At 33.2% G+C, this 20,008-nt stretch overlaps 1 protein-coding gene across 17 annotated transcripts; it reads right to left on the reverse strand.

Annotated features, from left to right (window-relative positions):
* Positions 1 to 4,535: 4,535 nt before the first annotated feature.
* On the reverse strand, positions 4,536 to 19,807 carry LOC112783770 (cycloartenol synthase). Of its 17 annotated transcripts, none has more exons than XM_072231564.1 (22): positions 19,335 to 19,785; positions 17,298 to 18,003; positions 15,944 to 16,013; positions 12,774 to 12,838; positions 11,926 to 12,133; positions 11,016 to 11,201; positions 10,586 to 10,675; positions 10,311 to 10,505; positions 10,097 to 10,181; positions 9,224 to 9,390; positions 8,360 to 8,548; positions 7,861 to 7,974; positions 7,505 to 7,627; positions 7,302 to 7,424; positions 7,122 to 7,220; positions 6,732 to 6,788; positions 6,363 to 6,409; positions 6,115 to 6,258; positions 5,781 to 5,958; positions 5,295 to 5,375; positions 4,941 to 5,024; positions 4,536 to 4,837 (listed from the first exon to the last, which is right to left on the reverse strand). In XM_072231564.1, the coding sequence occupies exons 5-22, from the start codon at positions 12,121 to 12,123 to the stop codon at positions 4,724 to 4,726; spliced, it is 2,274 nt and encodes a 757-aa protein (XP_072087665.1). In that variant the 5' UTR covers positions 12,124 to 12,133; positions 12,774 to 12,838; positions 15,944 to 16,013; positions 17,298 to 18,003; positions 19,335 to 19,785; the 3' UTR covers positions 4,536 to 4,723. The 17 variants fall into 17 exon arrangements, with proteins under 17 accessions (XP_072087665.1, XP_025682620.1, XP_072087661.1 ...); XM_025826835.3 differs by lacking the exon at positions 15,944 to 16,013 and having other exon boundaries at positions 17,298 to 17,607; positions 17,850 to 18,003; positions 19,335 to 19,774; XM_072231560.1 differs by lacking the exon at positions 12,774 to 12,838 and adding an exon at positions 13,953 to 14,491 and having other exon boundaries at positions 19,335 to 19,774.
* Positions 19,808 to 20,008: the final 201 nt, after the last annotated feature.

A 20,008-nucleotide genomic window follows, 5' to 3' on the forward strand; every position in this document is an offset into this window, starting at 1 on the left:
TCTCAGAACCTTGCTCAATATATATTATGTTTAGTTTAAGATAAATCTGAAAATTGAGAGGTAGATTTAGTGCAGCACTAGAAAAATAAAAAAAATTTCGAGAAATTACAATTTACATCTTTTTTAAAAAAAAAAATTTTTCTTAAAAAAAAGTTATTTTTCACATAAAAAATGAACAAAAAAGTACTTTTATCTTATTTTACCCAAATATAATTGATAGATGAAAAGATCTTTTTTATATGAGATATCCAAACATAAAATCACTTTTACTTTTGTAAAAGATCTTTTAAAAAATATCTTTTTTGAAAATTGCATCCAAACAAGCTCTTAGAGTTTGAAAAGTTAAATAATGGTATTTTTAAGAAAAAAATGTTATTAAAGTTTTAGTATTCATTTTGAAAAATTTCAGTCTCTTGTGTTCCTATTTTTTAGAGATACTAAAAAAATTAAAATTTTGTATTTCAAGACTAAAATTTTAGTTTTATATCTCAATCCCAAATTATGATTTTGGAAACAAAAGTAGCCTATGTGTAGAGGAGAGATGGCACCTGTTCCCACAAAAATTTTGGAGAAAAAGTTATATATTGTTAGAGTTAAGCTCCAATATGGTTCTTGAGATTTTTTGAAATTTTAATTGTACCAATTACGTCTCTAAAATTAGTAAAAGTGCATCATGTTAGTCCCTGATCTATTTTTCATTAACGGCATGCTGATGTGGCTTGATGACGTGAATCATTAGTGACACGTGACATGCTGGCGTGGTCAGGTATATCACGTGCCAAAATACTATTTGGCCATTTGTTAGCTTATGCCCCATGTGCAACATTATTGTCCACATGTTATCCACTATGTCGCGTTGTTGATGCATCATATTGGTCCCTGACTTTGCATTAGTGACTTATTATAGTCCTTAAAATTGAATATCATACACAAAATTAGTCCTTTCACAAGTTTTTTCTTTTATTTTTTTAGTTCAAAATTCTCAATATCTTTAGATACACTAATTTTAATTCTATTTTTTCACATGTCATTTAAATATAAATACTTTTTTAAAATATTTTTAAGATGTTAGTTTTAATTATTTATTTTTTTATAATAATTTAACATTAATAAATTTTGTAATATGTATGTATGTATGTATGTATGTATGTATGTATGTATGTATGTATGTATGTATGTATGTATGTATGTATGTATGTATGTATGTATGTATGTATGTATGTATGTATGTATGTATGCTTAAATACATTTTTTTTATTTTCGTAAAAAAACACGTGTATTTTTAACAAGAAATCAAGAATCAAAATATACTCTTTTTTTAACTTAAAAAATTATGTTTTTTAAATCAATCATATAATTATTGTTACGAGGCGTACTTTAAACTAGTTGTGTGTAAATGAGCTAAATGAAACAGGCCGAAGATGATAGTTAGAGTCAGGGGCGGAGCTAGATGAAATATTAGAAGGGGGTTAAAAATATTTACACAATAAAATAAGACTAAAATAAAAATTTAAGGGAGGTTAAACTGAAATTTACATATAATTTACAAGTAGAAAATTAAAATTAAGGGCCTGGCCCCCCTTTTCTACTGTGTGGCTCCGCCATTGGTAAGATGCTTGAAGTACCTTCATGTCAACTCCAAGACAATAGTTGGAGGTATCTATAAGAGACTCCAATACCTAAATCAGCAAGAGTTTAAGTTGATTTATGTGAGAATTGAGTTGAGAAATACCTTAATTTGTTGGGATATTTATAGAAAGAGATGATAACTTAGTCATTTGATTAATGATCTTATCTCAAGAGGAGTATGTAGTTTCTTCGTTATTGCATAAGAAGTTAACAAATTATTTCAAGTGGCGTAGCTATTAGTATTAAATTATTGAAAAAAATTGTATGATAAAAACTAAAATCTTAATAATATTTATCAACATTATTTGTATTTAAAAAATATGTAAAAAAATTATAATTAAAATTAGTGCATTCAAAAATATTGAGAATTTTGAATTCATAAGAAAGAGAAAAAAAATTATTGAAGGGACTAATTTGGAGAATAACATTCAATTTCAAGAACTAAAATAAGTCACTTAGGCCCAATTTGGGTAACTAACTTAATTAAGTTCCTTTTGATAAAATAACTTAAATAATAAATGACTCTGTTAAAAGTAACTTATAAATAAGTTATTTTGTATTTGGATTTTTAACTCTAAAAGTGTTTATTTTAAAGAAATGTAATGAAAAGTAGAAGTATTATGAGAGAAGTCATTTTTTTTAATTTCTCTATAAGCTCCAAAATAGCTTCTTAGAAAGTTGCAATTTGGTTTTGAAAATTGCACCCGACATTAATACTACTACTTTTCATAAGTCAAAACTTAAAAAAGCTACTTCTAGAGTTTCCCAAACGGGCTCTTAATGCAAAGTCACGAACCAATTTGATGCATCTACAATAATGACATAGTGAATAACATATGGATGATTAATGTTGTGACACATAATTGAATAGTATTATGACACGTGACACATCCATCCACGCTAGCATGCCACATGTCACTGTTTGACCCATCATCATATCATTACATGTGGTCAAATTATGAAGTGACACGTGTCATTAATAATCCACGTCATCAAACCACGTCAGAGAGTCTACTAGATAGACAACAGAAGTTGCGAACAACGTAAATACACCCAAACCCACTAAAACAAAAAAGACATCACATCCCATTTATCCACCATAACCCTAGCCTTTCACCTTCTACCTTTTTCTCTTTTTACCGCAACCACTTCACACCCCCTTCCCTGTTGCGTCGTCACCAACGCACCTCACCGCCGCCACTGCACCTTCTTCTCCCATGTATCGCGCCGCTCCCGTTCCCCTGCCACCACATCGCGCCGTCGCATCTTCTCCTTTTCCAACTGGAAGCATGGTCCCGTGCCGTTGTTGCTCCTCGCAAGCTCCATTCCACGCGTCCTTGGCAACGCTGCGTCGACCCAGCTGCAGGCGTACTCGCTAACGCCGACCGACCCCTCGCCACCTCAACCTAGTTCCACACGTCGTCGCTGTCGACGCCTCAACACAAGTTCTGAGCGACGTCCCTGTCCAGCATGGTCTCTGCACCGGCCTCGAACCAGCGTCGATTGTCCTCCCTGCCACGCGTCTTCAACGGCCAAGCTCGACCCCGGTCTCTCACTGTGCTGCCACTCTCTCCACGGTGAGTCCTCTGTCCTGGCTTTTTCGCGTTTGTATCTGTTTTTTTTTTTTCCGAATCATATACTGGAGAGAGAAAAAATTGGGGTTCTTTTTTAATTGTGTTTTTATCTAATAATAATAATAATAATAATAATAATAATAAGATATGTTATAAAAAGATAATTTATCCTTTATTTTAGAGAAGATTGAGTAGAATTTATCTAAAATTTATATATAAAAACTCACAGAATAAAATATTTAATTATTATATAAAAATAATGGCATATTAATAATATATTTAAATCGTGAGATTCAAATAATTAATTTTGAAAATAACGGCAATAAATGGGGAAAATAGTCACAAGCGAACAAAAAACGTGCCATATATGGCATGAGTCAGGGCTAAAAGGATCATTCGAAAGAGTCAGAGAGGCCTTATGGAAAGGGGCTGGAGATTAATGATCGTTTTGCATTACAAGGTTTTCGCTCTTTTGCCGACGTGTTTCTTTTTTTTATTTGGGATGACATATATTTCTCACAAAAAGGATTTTTTTGGTAGTTTTTCCAAAATTTAAAGTGGCCGGTACACTTGACCAAAGAAAAAAAAAAAAGTGGCCGGTAGAAGCTCTTTTGTGAGTTGTGACATTTTTCCCTTTTAAAATTATATTATACTGGAAAGTAACATTTATTTTTGTAATTTTTAAATTTTTTATATAGTTATAAATATATCATTACGTTATCTATGACACCATACTTTAATTTAAAATTATATTTTCGATCATCACAGGTTGTTGTTACTTGTTATACTATATTCTATGTGACATTTCTTTAAGAATAAATATATTTTTATCTTTAAAATTTAGTAAAAATTTTAAAAATATCTCTAAGTTTTATTTTGTTTTAATTTTATTCAAAAAAAATTTATTTTGCATCAAATATATTTTTGGCAACTAATTTTTTAAAAAATTTAAAATAAATTTAACAACAATTTCATAAGAACAACCCTCAACACAAACAAATCAAACATAATTTTCATGTATTATTTTTAAATTTGTCTTAAATTTTTTAAAAATTTAACTATTAGAAATATATTTGATACAAATCAAAAACTTTTGAGACAAAATTAAAACAAAACAATTTAAATATATTTTAAAAATTTTTAACAAAATTCAAGAACAAAGAATATATTTTAACCTTTTTTATAATATTTTCAACTCCCCGCGTTCTCACCTACGGTAACGTGATTAACTCATGTACGTAGGGGCGGAGCTTCTTTAGGGCAATGGGGTCCCCAAATATTTTATAAAAGCATTAGTAGTATGTAGACAAAAAGTGAAATTAGATTCTGAACTCTGACAAAATGTTCTTATCCTATATTTAGTTTACTCTATTTATTTAACATTGCAATATTCCACAAGTCAGCTCTTTGTTTAGCTCACTACCAAACTAATTTAGTCATGAAGTATTCAATAAAGGAATAATGGAAACAAGTAAGATCTAAAACTGAAACAATTCAGACAGCATCCAAATGGAGAAAGATTAACGAGCCTGCAACACATTACATCGGTATTCGCCCAATGCCCAGATAGGGAATATGTTTCTGTACGCAGCATAAGTGATCATGCAATTCCTGTTGAACACCCCCATGATTTCCTAACAGGAGAGAAAAGAAATATTGATTTAGTTGATTTCTTTTGGCATTTTAACAATTTAAATGATATACAGAATGCAAGATATGGGATTTTGAAATCAATACCTCTTGTGGATAGTCACCATTGTCCATCTGGGAATTTATCAGATATGCGGCTGCACGGTGCAATGGTTTTGAATCTCTTTTGGCCTGTTCATACATATACATTCCACGTGAAATATAAAATTATATGATAAGACAAATGCAGGATAACATGAACTTACAAAGCATTGCCATGGGTTTTATATAATACATGTATCAACACAGGTGGGATATGTATAAGCTATTTAAGTTTTTTAAAAACTGTCAAAGTGATAAATTATCCTACCTCAATGAAGAATGGATTTGGTGTAATAATAAACTAATCAGTTCAAAACCATGGCAGCAGCACAAAAGTAGCAAATATTTTGCTGTATATACCTGTCCAGCAGCAATGAGAGCCAGCAAGGCCCACGATGTGTTTACGAGATGAGCCCTGTTGTTTTCAAGATTTGAATACACCTGAAAAACAGACATTGGGAGAAACATAACTATAACTCTCATCCTTTGGATTCCTGAAAGTAATAGAGTATTCTAACTGAATGTTACTTAAAAACAAAATGCAATACGTTATATCGAAATTGTATCAGTTTCATCAAATTCTTCGTCTTATACTCTCCTTTCCTTCCCACACACTTCCCAGAAAGTTATAATCTCGACAACTATCAGTTTCATCAAATTCTTCGTCTTATACTCTCCTTTCCTTCCCACACACTTCCCAGAAAGTTATAATCTCGACAACTTCTTTATCGTGTTCATGCATGCACTACTCGAAAAAGACTCTCCCACAAGAAAATGCTTAGTAGTTTTAGGGATTTCTAAGAAGAAAAATAAATGATATTGGCATTTAGAAATAATAAATTTAACCTTGTTTTGACAAGACAAATAACTCTCTCCCCAGCCACCATTTGAAAGCTGCTTAGACAGCAGAAATTCACAAGCTTTACGGATGGCTGCGGAATCACTGTAACTCTTTCCAGCAGCAATCAACCCATTTATCCCAAACCATGTGGCATAGGTGAAGCAAACTCCCCATGAACCATACCTGTTAAGCAAATTTGAGTGGTTTAGAGGTCTACTAAACTAACAAAGTTCCATTCATGCTAAAAGCAAGAGAGCAAAACTACAACATGCATAAATCAACTATCAAATCAATAGGAAAAAGTTGAAAATAGTGGTTTCCAAAAAGGAAGTAGCAAACCATGAACCATCCAAAGCTTGAACGCTTTCAATATATGCAGTGGCTTTTTTAATACAGCGGCTTATTTCTTCTGAGCGATGCATGGGATATAATTTCCGAAATGATGCCAATGCTTGCAGAGAGGCTGATGTACATTCCACATAACTATAGCACATAGCAAATAAAAATATTAAAAGATTCAAATGATGGGTTAAGGGATAGGAAGAGGAATGCAAAAACTTATACTGAACAAGTATTTGACAGCTTACCAATAATCAATAACTATATCGCCAAAAGTTTCTGCTGGATTTATTATCTGACAAAAGAGAAAGCATTCATCTAAGTGTGTATCTAATCTTAATCCAAAATCAACTTCCTAAATTTTCAAGATCAACTCGTCATCTGTAATTCCAAAATCTAGAGGAAAGGCCAAAAAATTTTGTTCACAAACAATAATTTCAAAGTTCTAGCTTTTGTGGTATAACTTCAAATTCATGTGCTTGACGAATTGAGAAATAAGTTTTGGGGGAAGATGGCAGAGGGAGCATTGACTACATTGTAACAGATTTTCATACTTTATTATTCACATGGTGTAATTCAAGTAGGCTAATTTCTAATTATTCATAAAAGAAAGTTACCTCCAACCATCTATATGATCGTGTGAGTTCATATGTTGCAAAGCCACCATCGTTATTCTGAAGAGTTGGGAAAATTCATAAATGAATAAATACATCTCTCGATAATAGTGTTGATTCTTCAAAGAGATTCAACAAATTTTAAAGAAGCTATTTGCTCATACACTGTAGATCACAGTTAGACACACAAGATATTTAAAATAAATAAATAAATAAAAATTGATAAAAAAAATGAACAAATTAATGAGAAAGAAAAGGTTAAATAGAGAGAGGACATGGTATCTTTACAAGAAAGAAAAAGATAAAATGAAAATCTTCTTCCACCAATCTATCAATGATTTATTTGCTCAAACTACTCAGATAATCTAGCTTCAGCCATGACAAGTCTATTACCTGCAATGAGAGCACGATATTAACAGCATCATATAGCCTCTCTGCTTCGATTGGCTCACCAGCAATCTTTGGTGAAATTTTGGAAAGTAATAGAGCAGCCTAAAAAGTAGCATATTTATTAAAGTGGCAGAATAAATTAAACAAGTACAATTTCTTCTACTTTTTTCAATCAATAATTACTTTTAGTCCTTCAGATGTGCAGTCAGATATTGGCCATCCATGATCTCTAGTTGAAAAAGGCCAAGCACCTTTGGAAATGTGACGGTACCAATAATTAAGATCACCTGGACAATCTTCTAAAACCTTTTACAAGAAAAAGAAGAGAAATGTTGATCAACAAGGGTGAACCGATGCAACAATAGTAATAAAAGTGTGAAAGTTACCTGTGATTTCTTAATAAACGAATGAGCTTTTTTAATAGTTTGGCCATATTCTTCAATGAGGTTAGATGAAATAATTGCTTGGACAGCAAATGCAGCATCCCATAGTTGACTTCCATTGTATCCCTGCAACAAAAATTGGTTACAAGTAAATTTTGTGATATAAGCTTGAGCAAACACTATTATGACCTTAAGAAAAACCCAATAATGCTGCAACAATAGTTTCACATATTATTTTGCACTATATAAATATCAATTTTAAGCCCATATCATTCCTAATCATCCGTGACTATGTCCAATTATATCAAAAACATCTTCTGATCACTCTGATAAGAGAATAAGTTGACTAATATGTGGACCTGCATTTTCATGCCATCTTCAGCAATCCACAAATAATCATTAAGCCTTGGAAGATGCAACTTGAAGGCCTCTGAATTTGGATCTTCTATCCAACAGCAGAGCATATTCAACACCTGATTGAGAATCGGGCAAAATAACATTAACAAGATAATTAGTATTTCATTTTTATCCCCAAAAATAAATGAATAAAAATTGTCAGTATTTTTGCTAATCAAGTCCCCAGTTAGCTGGAAATATATATATAACGGGAACAACGAAGAGGTGCTCAGGCATCCACAAAAAATACAATCAACAGTTTAACACTAAATGAAAATAACACAGTAAAAATAAATCAATATGTAACCAAAGCCTAACAATTATTTTGGTCATTAGAAAAGCAAGTTATCCAAAGATGAATAGAAGGAGATTTCTAATACCCCAATGCAAAGGGAGGGAAGTTAAGAAACAATGAATAGTTGAAGAGAAACCTTGTGACTCCTGTCCCCTCTCAAGAATTACCTTGTTTACAGGACCTATGCAAATATACCGAGTATTCTCATCTTCATAGTGTATATGCTTCATTACAGTTGTTAGAGCCCTTTCTCTCAACTTGTTTCCAGGCCAATGCATCATAACAGGCTCAACGACCTTGTGTAGAGTGGCCCAAAGAACATCCTGAATAAAAGGATGAGGATAGTACAAGTCTTCCTGCATGAAAACAAAGACAATCCTCTTGTAACGTTATCTTTAGCACAATTAAATTGGTAGTTAACAATTTTAGAGAAATCAAATGCTGATGACAAAGTTCCCAATAGTCTGACACTTTCTACCTACATTCTTCCACACAAAGTTTAATTTCATCACAAAAGGAATGAGCCTCTGCATTGCTCAAGCTTCAAGCCAAGGGAATTTCAAATTCAAACAACAGAGGACATTAAATATATAAAAACCTTTATTGCATTATCACCTATCAGTTGAAGCTTTTGGAAGAATCAATGCTTTGAAATGAAAATAACATGTTATAATGATAGTTTACAATGGCATTATTCTAAGGACAATAATAAGCATATAAGAAGTATCCTAGTAATTACTTGGTTGATAACGGGGTGGCAAACAAAGTAACCACTAATAATAGTGACATGATGGTTGCCATTGTAGTTTGTAGATTGGTATTATGTGGGCATAAACAATAGTAACTGGTTTTGCATGGATATAAGTTCTGGTATCAATTCAACAGGATAATTAACATATGATTTTGACGAGAAAAAGAAGCCAATACGAGGAACAAAGTGCAAATTCTATTTCCATGCAATTGTTAACTACAAGAGAAAATTTCAAGTGTGGAGGCTCAAAATGTTTTCAAAACTTACAAGCATCACTAACCTTAGCACACAAATTGCGAGCTTTATCCCAATCTATATCATGATATGGTGTGTTATAGAGCTCTTTTCTCAAAGATAACACTGTTGGTGTGATTGGACCAACAAACCTCTTGCCATATAAGTAGGACATGGGCAAATAGACCATCCGGCAATGACACCACATCCTTCCTGTACAGTACAAAAAATATAACTCAAAATGAAAAATACATATAACATTAAACAGTGTTTAAGATAATTCACCCAAAAACAAATTACAATAAACATAGACAACTAATTTTAAAATGATTCTTTGTACAAGTAATCAACAATAGAAGTCATTCTTAAGGAATAAGGACTGCATACGCCGCATGAACTCATGAACACATACAACAATGCCAGCCTTTTATCCAGTAACGATGATATAGAGTACTTAATCACAACACAAAGGTTCCTAGATGAACAACAAATAAATTCCAGCACAAACTTTACATCAAAAGTCTTTTGTACAATTTGAAGTCATATTGTTCAACCTAAAATAATATATGTATCTCTCCAGCAACAAGATCAGGTTTCGTGTAAGGTTGAAAGAAATTCTCACTATCATAGTGCAATTTGCTCTATTCCTGGAGTAAAAAGTCCAACTAATATACAAAAGCTGATCATATAAAGAAACTTGATGCATTTGTAAACATCCTATCATGAAACACTCAACTGTGAAGCATGAAAGAAAAATGAACTCTTGGAAACAATCTATCATTTATGTAACAGCTCATTAACATCGATAACCACTTAAGTGGATAGTTGTTCCTAAACTGAATATTTTTACACATCTATTAGTTCATGTATTCTCTCTGAGAAGATTGATTGATAAACAACTAGAATAAAACACAATAACCTGGATGAAATGGGAGCAAGTATGGAAGTAGCCATATCTCAGGGGGCATGGGATTATTTCCTGACCATTCATGTGCCCCGAGCACCTATAATCAGAAAGTAGAAAATAAACAAATATACCATATACATTAGTAAAATCATTAAAAATATCTTAATATTCATATGATGAAAATTTAAAATAAAAAATAGACTCAAAGATAGGCTAAGATTTTAACTGAAAGCCACATTTTTCCCCATGATGTTATGTAAGTAGCACCACCATGTGATTGAATCCAGTTACGTGCTTTCTCCATGTCCCCTCCTCCATCATTAGGTCCCTCACCAAGCAATCTCAGAACAACATAATTTAAGACAGAGCCAAACATGGTGCTTGGACCTTCAATATGCAAACCCCATCCACCATCCTTGTTCTGTAGTTACAGTTCACTAATGAGAATAATTTCTGGGACAAGTCCAAAGATTAGGGTGAAGGATGGGACAAAGCTCTTACCTGATGATTATAGAGATATCGGCATATTTCCTTTTTATGTTCTTCTGTTAAGACTGCATTCAGTCCTCTAGTGACAGAAAGAGCAATTATCTGTTTGATTGGATATCCCAAACAGTATTAGATATCCACAGCTATCAAGTCAGAGGAAAGACAATGTCAAACATAATTTTGAAGGAAAAAGTTGCAATATTGTCAAAAACAATGTATTTTAAGGCCAGAATATGCATAATATAACAATTAACCCAAACATTATTTGAGTTCCACATTTATCATTTGGGAGGGAAGACAATTTCAAACACAAATTTGAAAGCTGAAGTTTCAATATTGTCAAAAAACATGCGTTTCAAGGTCAGAATATGTGGAATATAACAATTAACAGAGAAAAAATTTCACAAAGGAGAAAAGATCAAGTGTTCAAAATAAAACTTACCAAGCCAGGCATAAGAAACATGGGACCTCCATAATCTCCAGGCCAGTGTCCATCGTCACTCTGGAGGGTTGAATGGAAAGTAATGGCCCTTTTCAATGTTCTTGTCACAGTCTCTTCAGTAACATCTTCAATATCTTTTACTCTAACTTTGGGTAAGACTTCACTAATTGGGTTCTCTTTTGCAAACTGCAATGTTTTTTAAGAAACATCATTGAACTTAAAAGGATTGAATTTCTGATATCAGAAACTTATAGCTTTGATACCATAACAACGCACAAAATATAATATACAACCTCCCAGTATAACAATATGATAAAATGATTTTCTAAAATGTCCTCATTTTAAAGATTTAAAAAACACTTCCGAATTGATTTCCACGTTCGAAGAAGGAACAAGTATCAAACAAGTACACAGTATAATAATAATTGCTTTTTCTAAGAAATTAATGAACTAGGTCAGTGTCTGATTGATTAACAGCAAATAAAACCACAACTAAAAGCAGAATTTCTATAAGAGGGGATTATTATGCCAATAGCAACCAACTTTGTAGACAAGGCTAAAGAAAACACCTGCACAAGGATTAGTTCCGCACCCAAATGTAGCAGAAAACAATTCATGATCTTACTGCCCTAGACCCACCTATTCAAACTTAACATATGTTGTCACTTCTCCTCTACATAAAGTATGAATCATTGATAACTCTAATCCTTAAAATTTTTTAAATAGGGACCACTAATCAAATCAAATGCTCTTGTAACTTTTGATACTTTATTTAAAAATAAAAAAAAATGAAAAAATAAAAAGAAATTTTTATAGTATAAATTGTAAGTAAATAAAACAAATTTACTTAAATGGAAAAAGAAAAACTATCAAAACTTGAATGGAAATTAGCCTCAGAGAAAAAGAGTACCTGAATGCGCATGAGGAGATCAGCGCTATGCTTGTGTTCAAAGCGATTCTCGCGGAAACTCTTGCGAGTGGCTTCAATCTGAGCGAGCTCTTCCGGCGATCCGAGATTAGGATCGAACTCCCAAATCTGCCGGCCAATGTGATCATTAAGTGTCCGAAGCCATGGGCTTCCACCGTCGGAAACCTTGAGCCTCCACATTCTCTTCGGTCTAAACCAAACGAGAACGAAAAGAAGTTTGAAAGTGACAGAGATGAAATGCAAATGCAACTGCGAAAGTGAAAATGGAAATGAAAATGGATGTGAAGGAAGGTATGTAGAAATAAGAGTAAGTAGATGTCATTGGGTTTAAGAAGAATCCACACGAAGTTGTAGAACCTGATAGGGGTGCACATGGTTTGGTTAATCCAAAAACCAAACCTGTTTTTTTGTTAACAAAAAATTTAATCTTGGTTAATTAACCAAATTGATTTTATATGATAAAACCGGTTATTAACCGGTTAAAAAATTTAAAACCGATTTTTAACCAGTTATAAAAATAACAACCCATTTTAAAAAAATAACTAGTTTTTGGGGGAAAAAACGGTTTTTACATAAAAAAAAAAAAAAACCTTTTTCTTAAATTGAATTTTTAATCTAAAATATTGAAATTAGAATTGTTCAAATTTGGTTTTGGTTTTGATTAACCAGTTAGAAACCGATTTTGTTTAATTTGGTTTTGGTTAACCTATTTTAAAAAATATGAATAAAATTTTTAAAATTTTGTTAAATTGGTTAACCAAAATGTGGTTATGGATTTTAACCAGTTAACCACATTTTGGTTTTTTTTATGTATACCCCTAGAAGCTGACCTGGTTCTGATGGTGGTTGGTTGCTGTTGATACCTCTTATGCAATAATTATATGAATATCATACACTGAAAATGTGAATCACTATAAGTCTATGATGCCATCAATGCTCGTATTAAATACTCGGTTTAACTAATGCTTTGAAAAAAATTTTAAGTTTTAATCAAGGTTCTGAAAACTGGATCGATTATCGAACCGCTTTAGTCACTGATTTACTAGTTTACTGGTCCAACCATGGTTTAATCGAAAAAACTGTTTTATAATAAAATAATTTTAAAATTATAAATACACCCTAAAAAATACAAACATCAAAATATTATTCAAACTTTAATGGCATTATGTATAACTTTTGATGACTAAGATTAAATTATTATTGTATAATGACATGATACTCATAATTTATATGGAAAAATAAGATAGTAAATCAAAAACAAAATTTTTCACCATATCACTATTTAAAAACTCATATATCCACCTTAAACTAAGAAAAAATAAATTAATCTGAGAATTAAGACTTTCATAATGCAACATAATTTGTGAAGCTATACACAAAGGTCAGTCTTAAGATCCAAATAAAAGGGTGCTTATAGAATATAATTCATATTTCCTAGTACTAGTATAAACATCCTAAAATATAGCAACATAGCAGAATAACCATCCTATATAAAAATCACAACACAAAATAGCAACATAGCAGAACAATCAATCCTAATCAATAATCAATTAATCATTCAATTTAAGCACAATTAACTCACAAAACACAAAACAACAGCACATCACTATATATGAAAATACAAAACACAAAACAGCAACACAGCAAAACAGCCATGGCTAATCAATTAATCATTCAATCTAAGCACAATTAAGTCATTAAGACAGTCACAATCTAAGCATAATCGAGTCACAACACAAAACAAAACACAGCAGCACAATTTTAATGAAGATTAACAAGATTAAACAGTGAACTAAATCAACTGAATCAGCACAATTTTAACAAAGATTAACCAGAAAAATAAATCAACTAATCATTCAATGATTCAATCCAAAACAAGAAAACAGAGTATAATATAGCTAAATTCAAATTTCAATCAAGCATTAGCAGAATCCAAAAAAAAAAAACAATGTTCTGAGTAAAGAATGAAGAACAGAGAACAAAAATTAAAAAAAAAATGAAGCTATTGCCTTCGTTGTGAGCGGTCTGAGCAGAGGGGCAGAAGCACCACAGAGACGGAGACTAAGCGACGAGCAGGACGACGGAAGGTGCAAAAGCGCGGCGGAGCAAACGAAGAACAAGCACTAGCAGTGAGCACTGACCTTCGAAGGACGATTGCGAGCAGACGACGTCGACAGTAGAAAACGAAGACTGAGAGCCAACAGGGATTCTTCTTTGGAGGACACTGACGGAATAAAGAGAGGAGCCCCTGACTGAGATGGACAGCGTGGGTGGCTCACTCCTTGCGGCGATGAGGCTAGGGTTTCCATTTTTGTTTGGGGAGAAAGAAGGAAGGAGATAATAGAAACCGGAGAAGGGGCTCTAGGGTTGGGAGGAGAGGCTTCTGTGCTTCACACGTTCCCCTAACTGCGACAGACGGCAGCGGTGGCTCACTTCTTGTGGCTTGCGGCAGTGAGACTAGGGTTTCCGTTTCTTTGGAGAGGAGGAAGGAGATGGGGAGAATGGGAGAATTGGAGAAAAGGTTGGTTCTTGTGGCTTCACCAAGGTTCTGAAAACCAAACCGGTCATCGAACTGCTTTAGCTACTGATTCACTGGTTTACTGGTTCGACCGTGGTTCAACCGAAAAAATCATTTTATAATAAAATAATAAATAAAATATAAATAAACACACTAGAACATAATTATAGTTTAATATAAACTTTAAAATATCATCCAAATTAAAAGTACTACATAAACCACAATGTTATAATCTCATTCAAATATAAACTCAAGTCAAATAACAAAAAAAATATTGACAATATGTCACAGCTGTGTTTAATATCTCATTTCTTGAGTGGATCATGGCAGTAGTGTGATTCAAACAGAAGCATTCTGAAGACAAGAATTAAACGCACCAGAATGAACAGCATTTAAGGTTTCCCATTACCATTGCATACAATTATTCTTTAGTTTGAACAGTAAACACACCTACTTTTCAACAAGCTAAGAATTTACATAATGACACATCCTATATAATATATTTTCATATGGCAGTAGTAAGTAGTTTACCATCAATTCCCATCTACTACTACTACTATAATAGAGTGTGAAAGTACTACTACTACTACTATAGTATATAGTGTGAAAGTCTTGAGAACAATGTAGGTACTAAGCTTAATAACAAGAGTATGTTCATACAAAAATTGAACAATCAAATGAGCAAATCAGTAGTATTGTGTTCTCACAAAAATTGCGCTATAACAAAAGACGGATCATAATGAACAAATAGAATCCTGAAAAACTTTTAACAAAATTTACAGCATAATTTTAATAAAGATTAACAAGATTTTCAGCTGATCACAATTTTAGCAAAATTTTATCACAATTTTAACAAAGATTAACAATTTTTTTCCAAAAATTAACCAAAAAAAATCCAAACAGTAAACTAATCATTCAATGATTCAATCAACACCAAGAAATAGGGGTGGGCATGGTTTGGATTTTCAAAAATCCAAACTGCATCCACTTTAGAACCAGTTTTGTGGTTGATGAAACCAAACTGGAACCGGATTAAAAAGAAAAACCGGTTCTAAACCGGTTTGAAAAAATAAAAACCGGTTTTAATATTTAAATCCAGTTTTATATAAAAACTGGTTTTAAATCCGGTTTTTAAATATCCAATCCGATTTTTTTTAGAAAATCCAGTTTTAAAACCAGTTTTAAAAATCCAATTTCCAAAACCAGACTTTTTAACAAAAAACCCAGTTTTAAAACCAGTTTTTAGAAATCTAATTTTCAAACCATAATTTTTTTAAAAGTAAAATTAATACTAAAGTCTTTTTAAACTATATAGGTTCATTACAACTAGAATTTGGTTCTTTATAAATCTAATGACAATATCTAATTTATGTAACATTTAATCATTCTCAAAACATCAAAAGAACACCACTGAAAAATCTCCCTAAAACAACCAACCCAAAATATCAAAAGATGCTAACAAAATCATCAAACAACCACAACCTTGGAGAAAAATATATCTGCATATAAAGCAAGGTACATCACTCAAACATAGTCTTCTATATGAGGCACTCTGCATCACAAAAAATAGAAAATAAGATTAAAAATGAATAACATAACCGAAAAGAAAAAAGAAGGGAAAAAATGCAAGAAAAGTAATGCTTAAAAATAATTGCAGCTTAATATTAGTACTTGGTAGACTCAAATGTAATCCGAATTCAGTCAAATGAACAAACTAAGATCCAAAGCCAAGGAACACAAACAAGGCATCACTTATTTGGAGAAACAAAGTTAATAAAACAAAGTTAATGTATGACTATGACCCCAACGCCTTTGTCATTTTGTTAAGTGCAAAGCCAAAAATTTGTGAACTATGAAACACTCCCAAGGACATAAAAGGGTGATCTCAGCAATGCAAATAAATCTGGGGTTGAAAAAAATTAAATTAAAAAGGAAAAAGCCAAAAAAAGGTGGGTGCCCAAATAAATTAATTAAGAAAAGAAGTTGAGATCTTTATTGTGAGATATGATTGCTTGATGATTACATTTGAAGGGGAATGTTGCAAGTCAAAGATGGGTCTCCAAGAGAAGATTGTGACAATGTTAGTACTCCTCACTGTCAAAACACAACCTCAACAACCTTAAAAACATGTATTTAACCTATATCATACCCAAGATCCCCTACAAACCATAAATGACACTTATATAGAACCATCACCTTTCTAACCAAATCCTAAAATCCTAACCCACCATACTCTCATTTTACCACAAAATATCATAAACTACCCTACCAAAACGGCCTTATCTATCTCACATACTAAAATTTGGTGCTAATTGCTATTAACAGTAGAACAGAAATAATTCAAAGTAAAAAACTAGAAACAGCAATACTGCTAACAGCAGAACAGAAACAAAAGCCAATGCAAATCTCCAAAAACCTTTTTGCATTTGCGCAATTTCAGTCTCAAATACCACACAGGGCAATTTCAATCTCAAATACCACACAGTTACAGGGAAATTTCAAAGTGCATTGCATTCTAGATTCATAGAATTCATCAAGAGGCAGAAATCAATGTACATTTTAGTTTCACAAATCAAGTTCATATTAACAGTGAATGCGTGAATTGAAGCTCATTTGTTGGATAGTTACGTATCATCAAAGATTAACTATCGCCAAATGGCTTCTTTTACATCAGATTCTTTCCTGTGAGAATCAATCAATCAATCAAATATGTATGAGATTATTTACCAGCACCAATCAACTTATTAAGTAATTATCAACTAATTGTAAAGCAATTATCAACTGATTAAAAAAATTAAATATGAAAAAAGCAAGAGCAGAGGCAAATGGTACTAACCCTGGGACCCAGAGGCAATAAGCACGAGCAGAGGCGAATGGAAAGCAAAAGAACCGGAAGCCCGCACCTGTGACGGCGAGTCGGTGACGGTGAAACCAAAGGATGACGATGGCAAACGAGAAAGGAGGACCAAAGGCAGAAGAAGAGAAATAGAGGTGAGGCCGTTGAACGGTTGAAGGAGACAACACGGTGCCGATGCCAGTTGCCTGCTCCGGTGCCAGCTGCGGCGGAGACTACACGGTTGAAGGAGAAGAACCGAAGGAGAAGAGGACTGGATTTGTGCGTGCAAAGTGTCAACTATGAACTGGTTCTGTGGTTCACCAAATCAGATTTAGGGTTTTTTTAAATTTGGATCTGGATCCAGATTTAAAACTGTTTAAATGGTTTGGATTAAAAAACCAAACTATAAAATCAATCCAATTTGGTTTGGATTTTTTTTATTTAAAACTGAATTTTTTTAATGGTTTGGTTTGGATTTAGTTTAAAATCCAAAATCTGGATTTTTTTGCACACCCCTACCAAGAATACAGAATATAGAGTACAGAACAGTACTGGAGGTCTGGAGCATAGCTAATCATTCAATGATTCAAGTTATGGGAGGGAAAGCTCTAAGATGGTTCAATCATAGCCAAGGTTCTGAAAACCAGACCGGTCATCAAACCGCTTTAGTCACTGCTTCACTGATTTACTAGTCCAACCGGTCTAACTGTAGTTCAACCAGAAAAACCGTTCCATGATAAAATAATAAATAAATTATAAATAAACATCCTAAATATCTTTCAAATTTAAAACCCACATAAAATATCACCAACTAAATGTAATTAATCATCAAAATATGCAATATCTTGCTGCAAATTTGTTGACAATTAACATAATTATACTTCCATTAAAAATAGCTAGATTGAATTACAATGCACAAGTTAAAGGTAGAGCCTGAAACAAGAAGAATGAAAACAGAATTTTGTTTATATAACAAAACAATCAAAACATGAATCATACAATCACTAATTGCAAATTTTTTCTTCATAAGAACAGAACAATGAAAACATGAAGCATATAATAAATCAAAAGATCACCAATTGCAAATTTCTTAATAAGAACAGAAGTTAGAACAGTGAAAAATGAAGAAAGATTAGCAGTTTGCATCCCAATTTTAACAAAGCTCATCACAATGATTAACAAAAAAAAAAAGCAATGAAGGAACAGTGAATCAGTAACATAGGCAGTGCAAATTCAAGAAACTTTAATAAAATTTAACTACGGAAACAGACAGTAAAGCAGTAATAGAGTTATCAATTTAAAATTTATCATCAAATACAATCAGTGAGCAAAACCAATCAACCAAGTACTGACTGGGCATTCGGGGAAAAAAAAAAAAAGAACCAAGAGAACATTTAAATCACAGCAAAAACACAACAACAATAGGAACATTTAAAACAAAGCAACCCAAAAAAAAAAATCTAAAAATCACCATTGCTGAAAACAATGATTTGATCCGTGTATGCTCAAAGAATTAAAAGCTAAGCTTACAGGAAAGTGAAGAATGCCAAAACCAAAGAACCTTCAATCACAGCTTAAATCAAGAACAGAAAATCACAACAAAAACAAAAAAATTTACCAGAAAAATACTAATGCAAGTGGAATCATCATGCTAATATGTTTTCTGCAAAGATGCTATTTGTGCAGCTAAAATTTCCTAATTACTAAGATCCAATTATTCTAATTTCACATGCAATCAACTTACTAAGTTTCTAAAAGTTAGAAATTATAAAACCAACCAGAAATATGGTTAAAGCATTTCATCAAACATGTTGAGTGCGGTAAAATTAAGATGAAATAAGAGAATTCAAAGCTTAATATCAATGTGACAGAGAAGAGAACATAACTATTATAACTTTAATTCAGTCTATGAAATAATCCAAACCACTACCAAATCAAATAGTTACTTATTGTAATAGAAATCAGAAGTTGCAGAGTTTGAAGCGAGTATTGGTGTTGTGTGAGTGTATTGTCTGGTGGCGGGTTTAGGGAACTCACGGCGGTGACAAAAGAGAACAGTTTGACTGCTAGGTGGAGCGCGCGGGTTGGTCGCAGAGTTTGAAGCAGAGCAACGTGGCTTCCAGACGAACACAAATGCGAACTCGAACGGTGAACGGCGAGTGAATGCGAACAGTAAACGCCGAGCGAACGTGAACGGCGAAGAACGCGAACAAAGACGACAGCTGAACGAAGACGCTAACGTGAACGGCAAACAAACGGCGACGGAAGCGCGGCTGAGCAGACAAAGACGACGGACGCGGAGCTCGAGGAAGCAGCCGCGATCGGTGACAGCAAACAAGGGTTTAAGACTTGGAGCACGAGGGAAGCTAGATAGACGGACGGATGGCGAACTTTGCGTGCGACGGACGCGGCGTATGCCACTCCTTGCGGCGGGGGTGTAGGCTTACAATGCTAGGGTTTTTTGGCTGGGGTGGTGTGATTTCTTTCTGAAAAGGAAGGGGGAAAGAGAGAAAGAAACGAAGGAGCTTCCGTTTTTGTGTGAACCGGGTGGGTTTTGGTTCGGTCCGACCGGCCGGTTTCAGAATTTCTTTTTTTTTTTTGTTCCAGCATTTCTAAATGAGGTATAAAAGGGTGGCAAAGCGGGCCAGCCTGCCCCAATCTGTCCCGTCCCGCGCCTAGGCCCGTCTTATAAACGGAACCGCCAACTAAGA

The sequence above is a fragment of the Arachis hypogaea genome, chromosome 20 (genome assembly GCF_003086295.3).
Source record: "Arachis hypogaea cultivar Tifrunner chromosome 20, arahy.Tifrunner.gnm2.J5K5, whole genome shotgun sequence".
Taxonomy (NCBI): Eukaryota; Viridiplantae; Streptophyta; class Magnoliopsida; order Fabales; family Fabaceae; genus Arachis; species Arachis hypogaea.

Coding starts and splice junctions, on each gene's coding strand:
- LOC112783770 (XM_072231559.1), bottom strand. CDS start 15,982: ATGTACCTTGCTTTATATGCAGATATATTTTTCTCCAAG. Junction 10,182..10,310: donor GGGGAAAAATGTGGCTTTCA/GTTAAAATCTTA, acceptor TTCTGATTATAG/GTGCTCGGGGCACATGAATG. Junction 9,391..10,096: donor CTTGCTCCCATTTCATCCAG/GTTATTGTGTTT, acceptor TGTACTGTACAG/GAAGGATGTGGTGTCATTGC.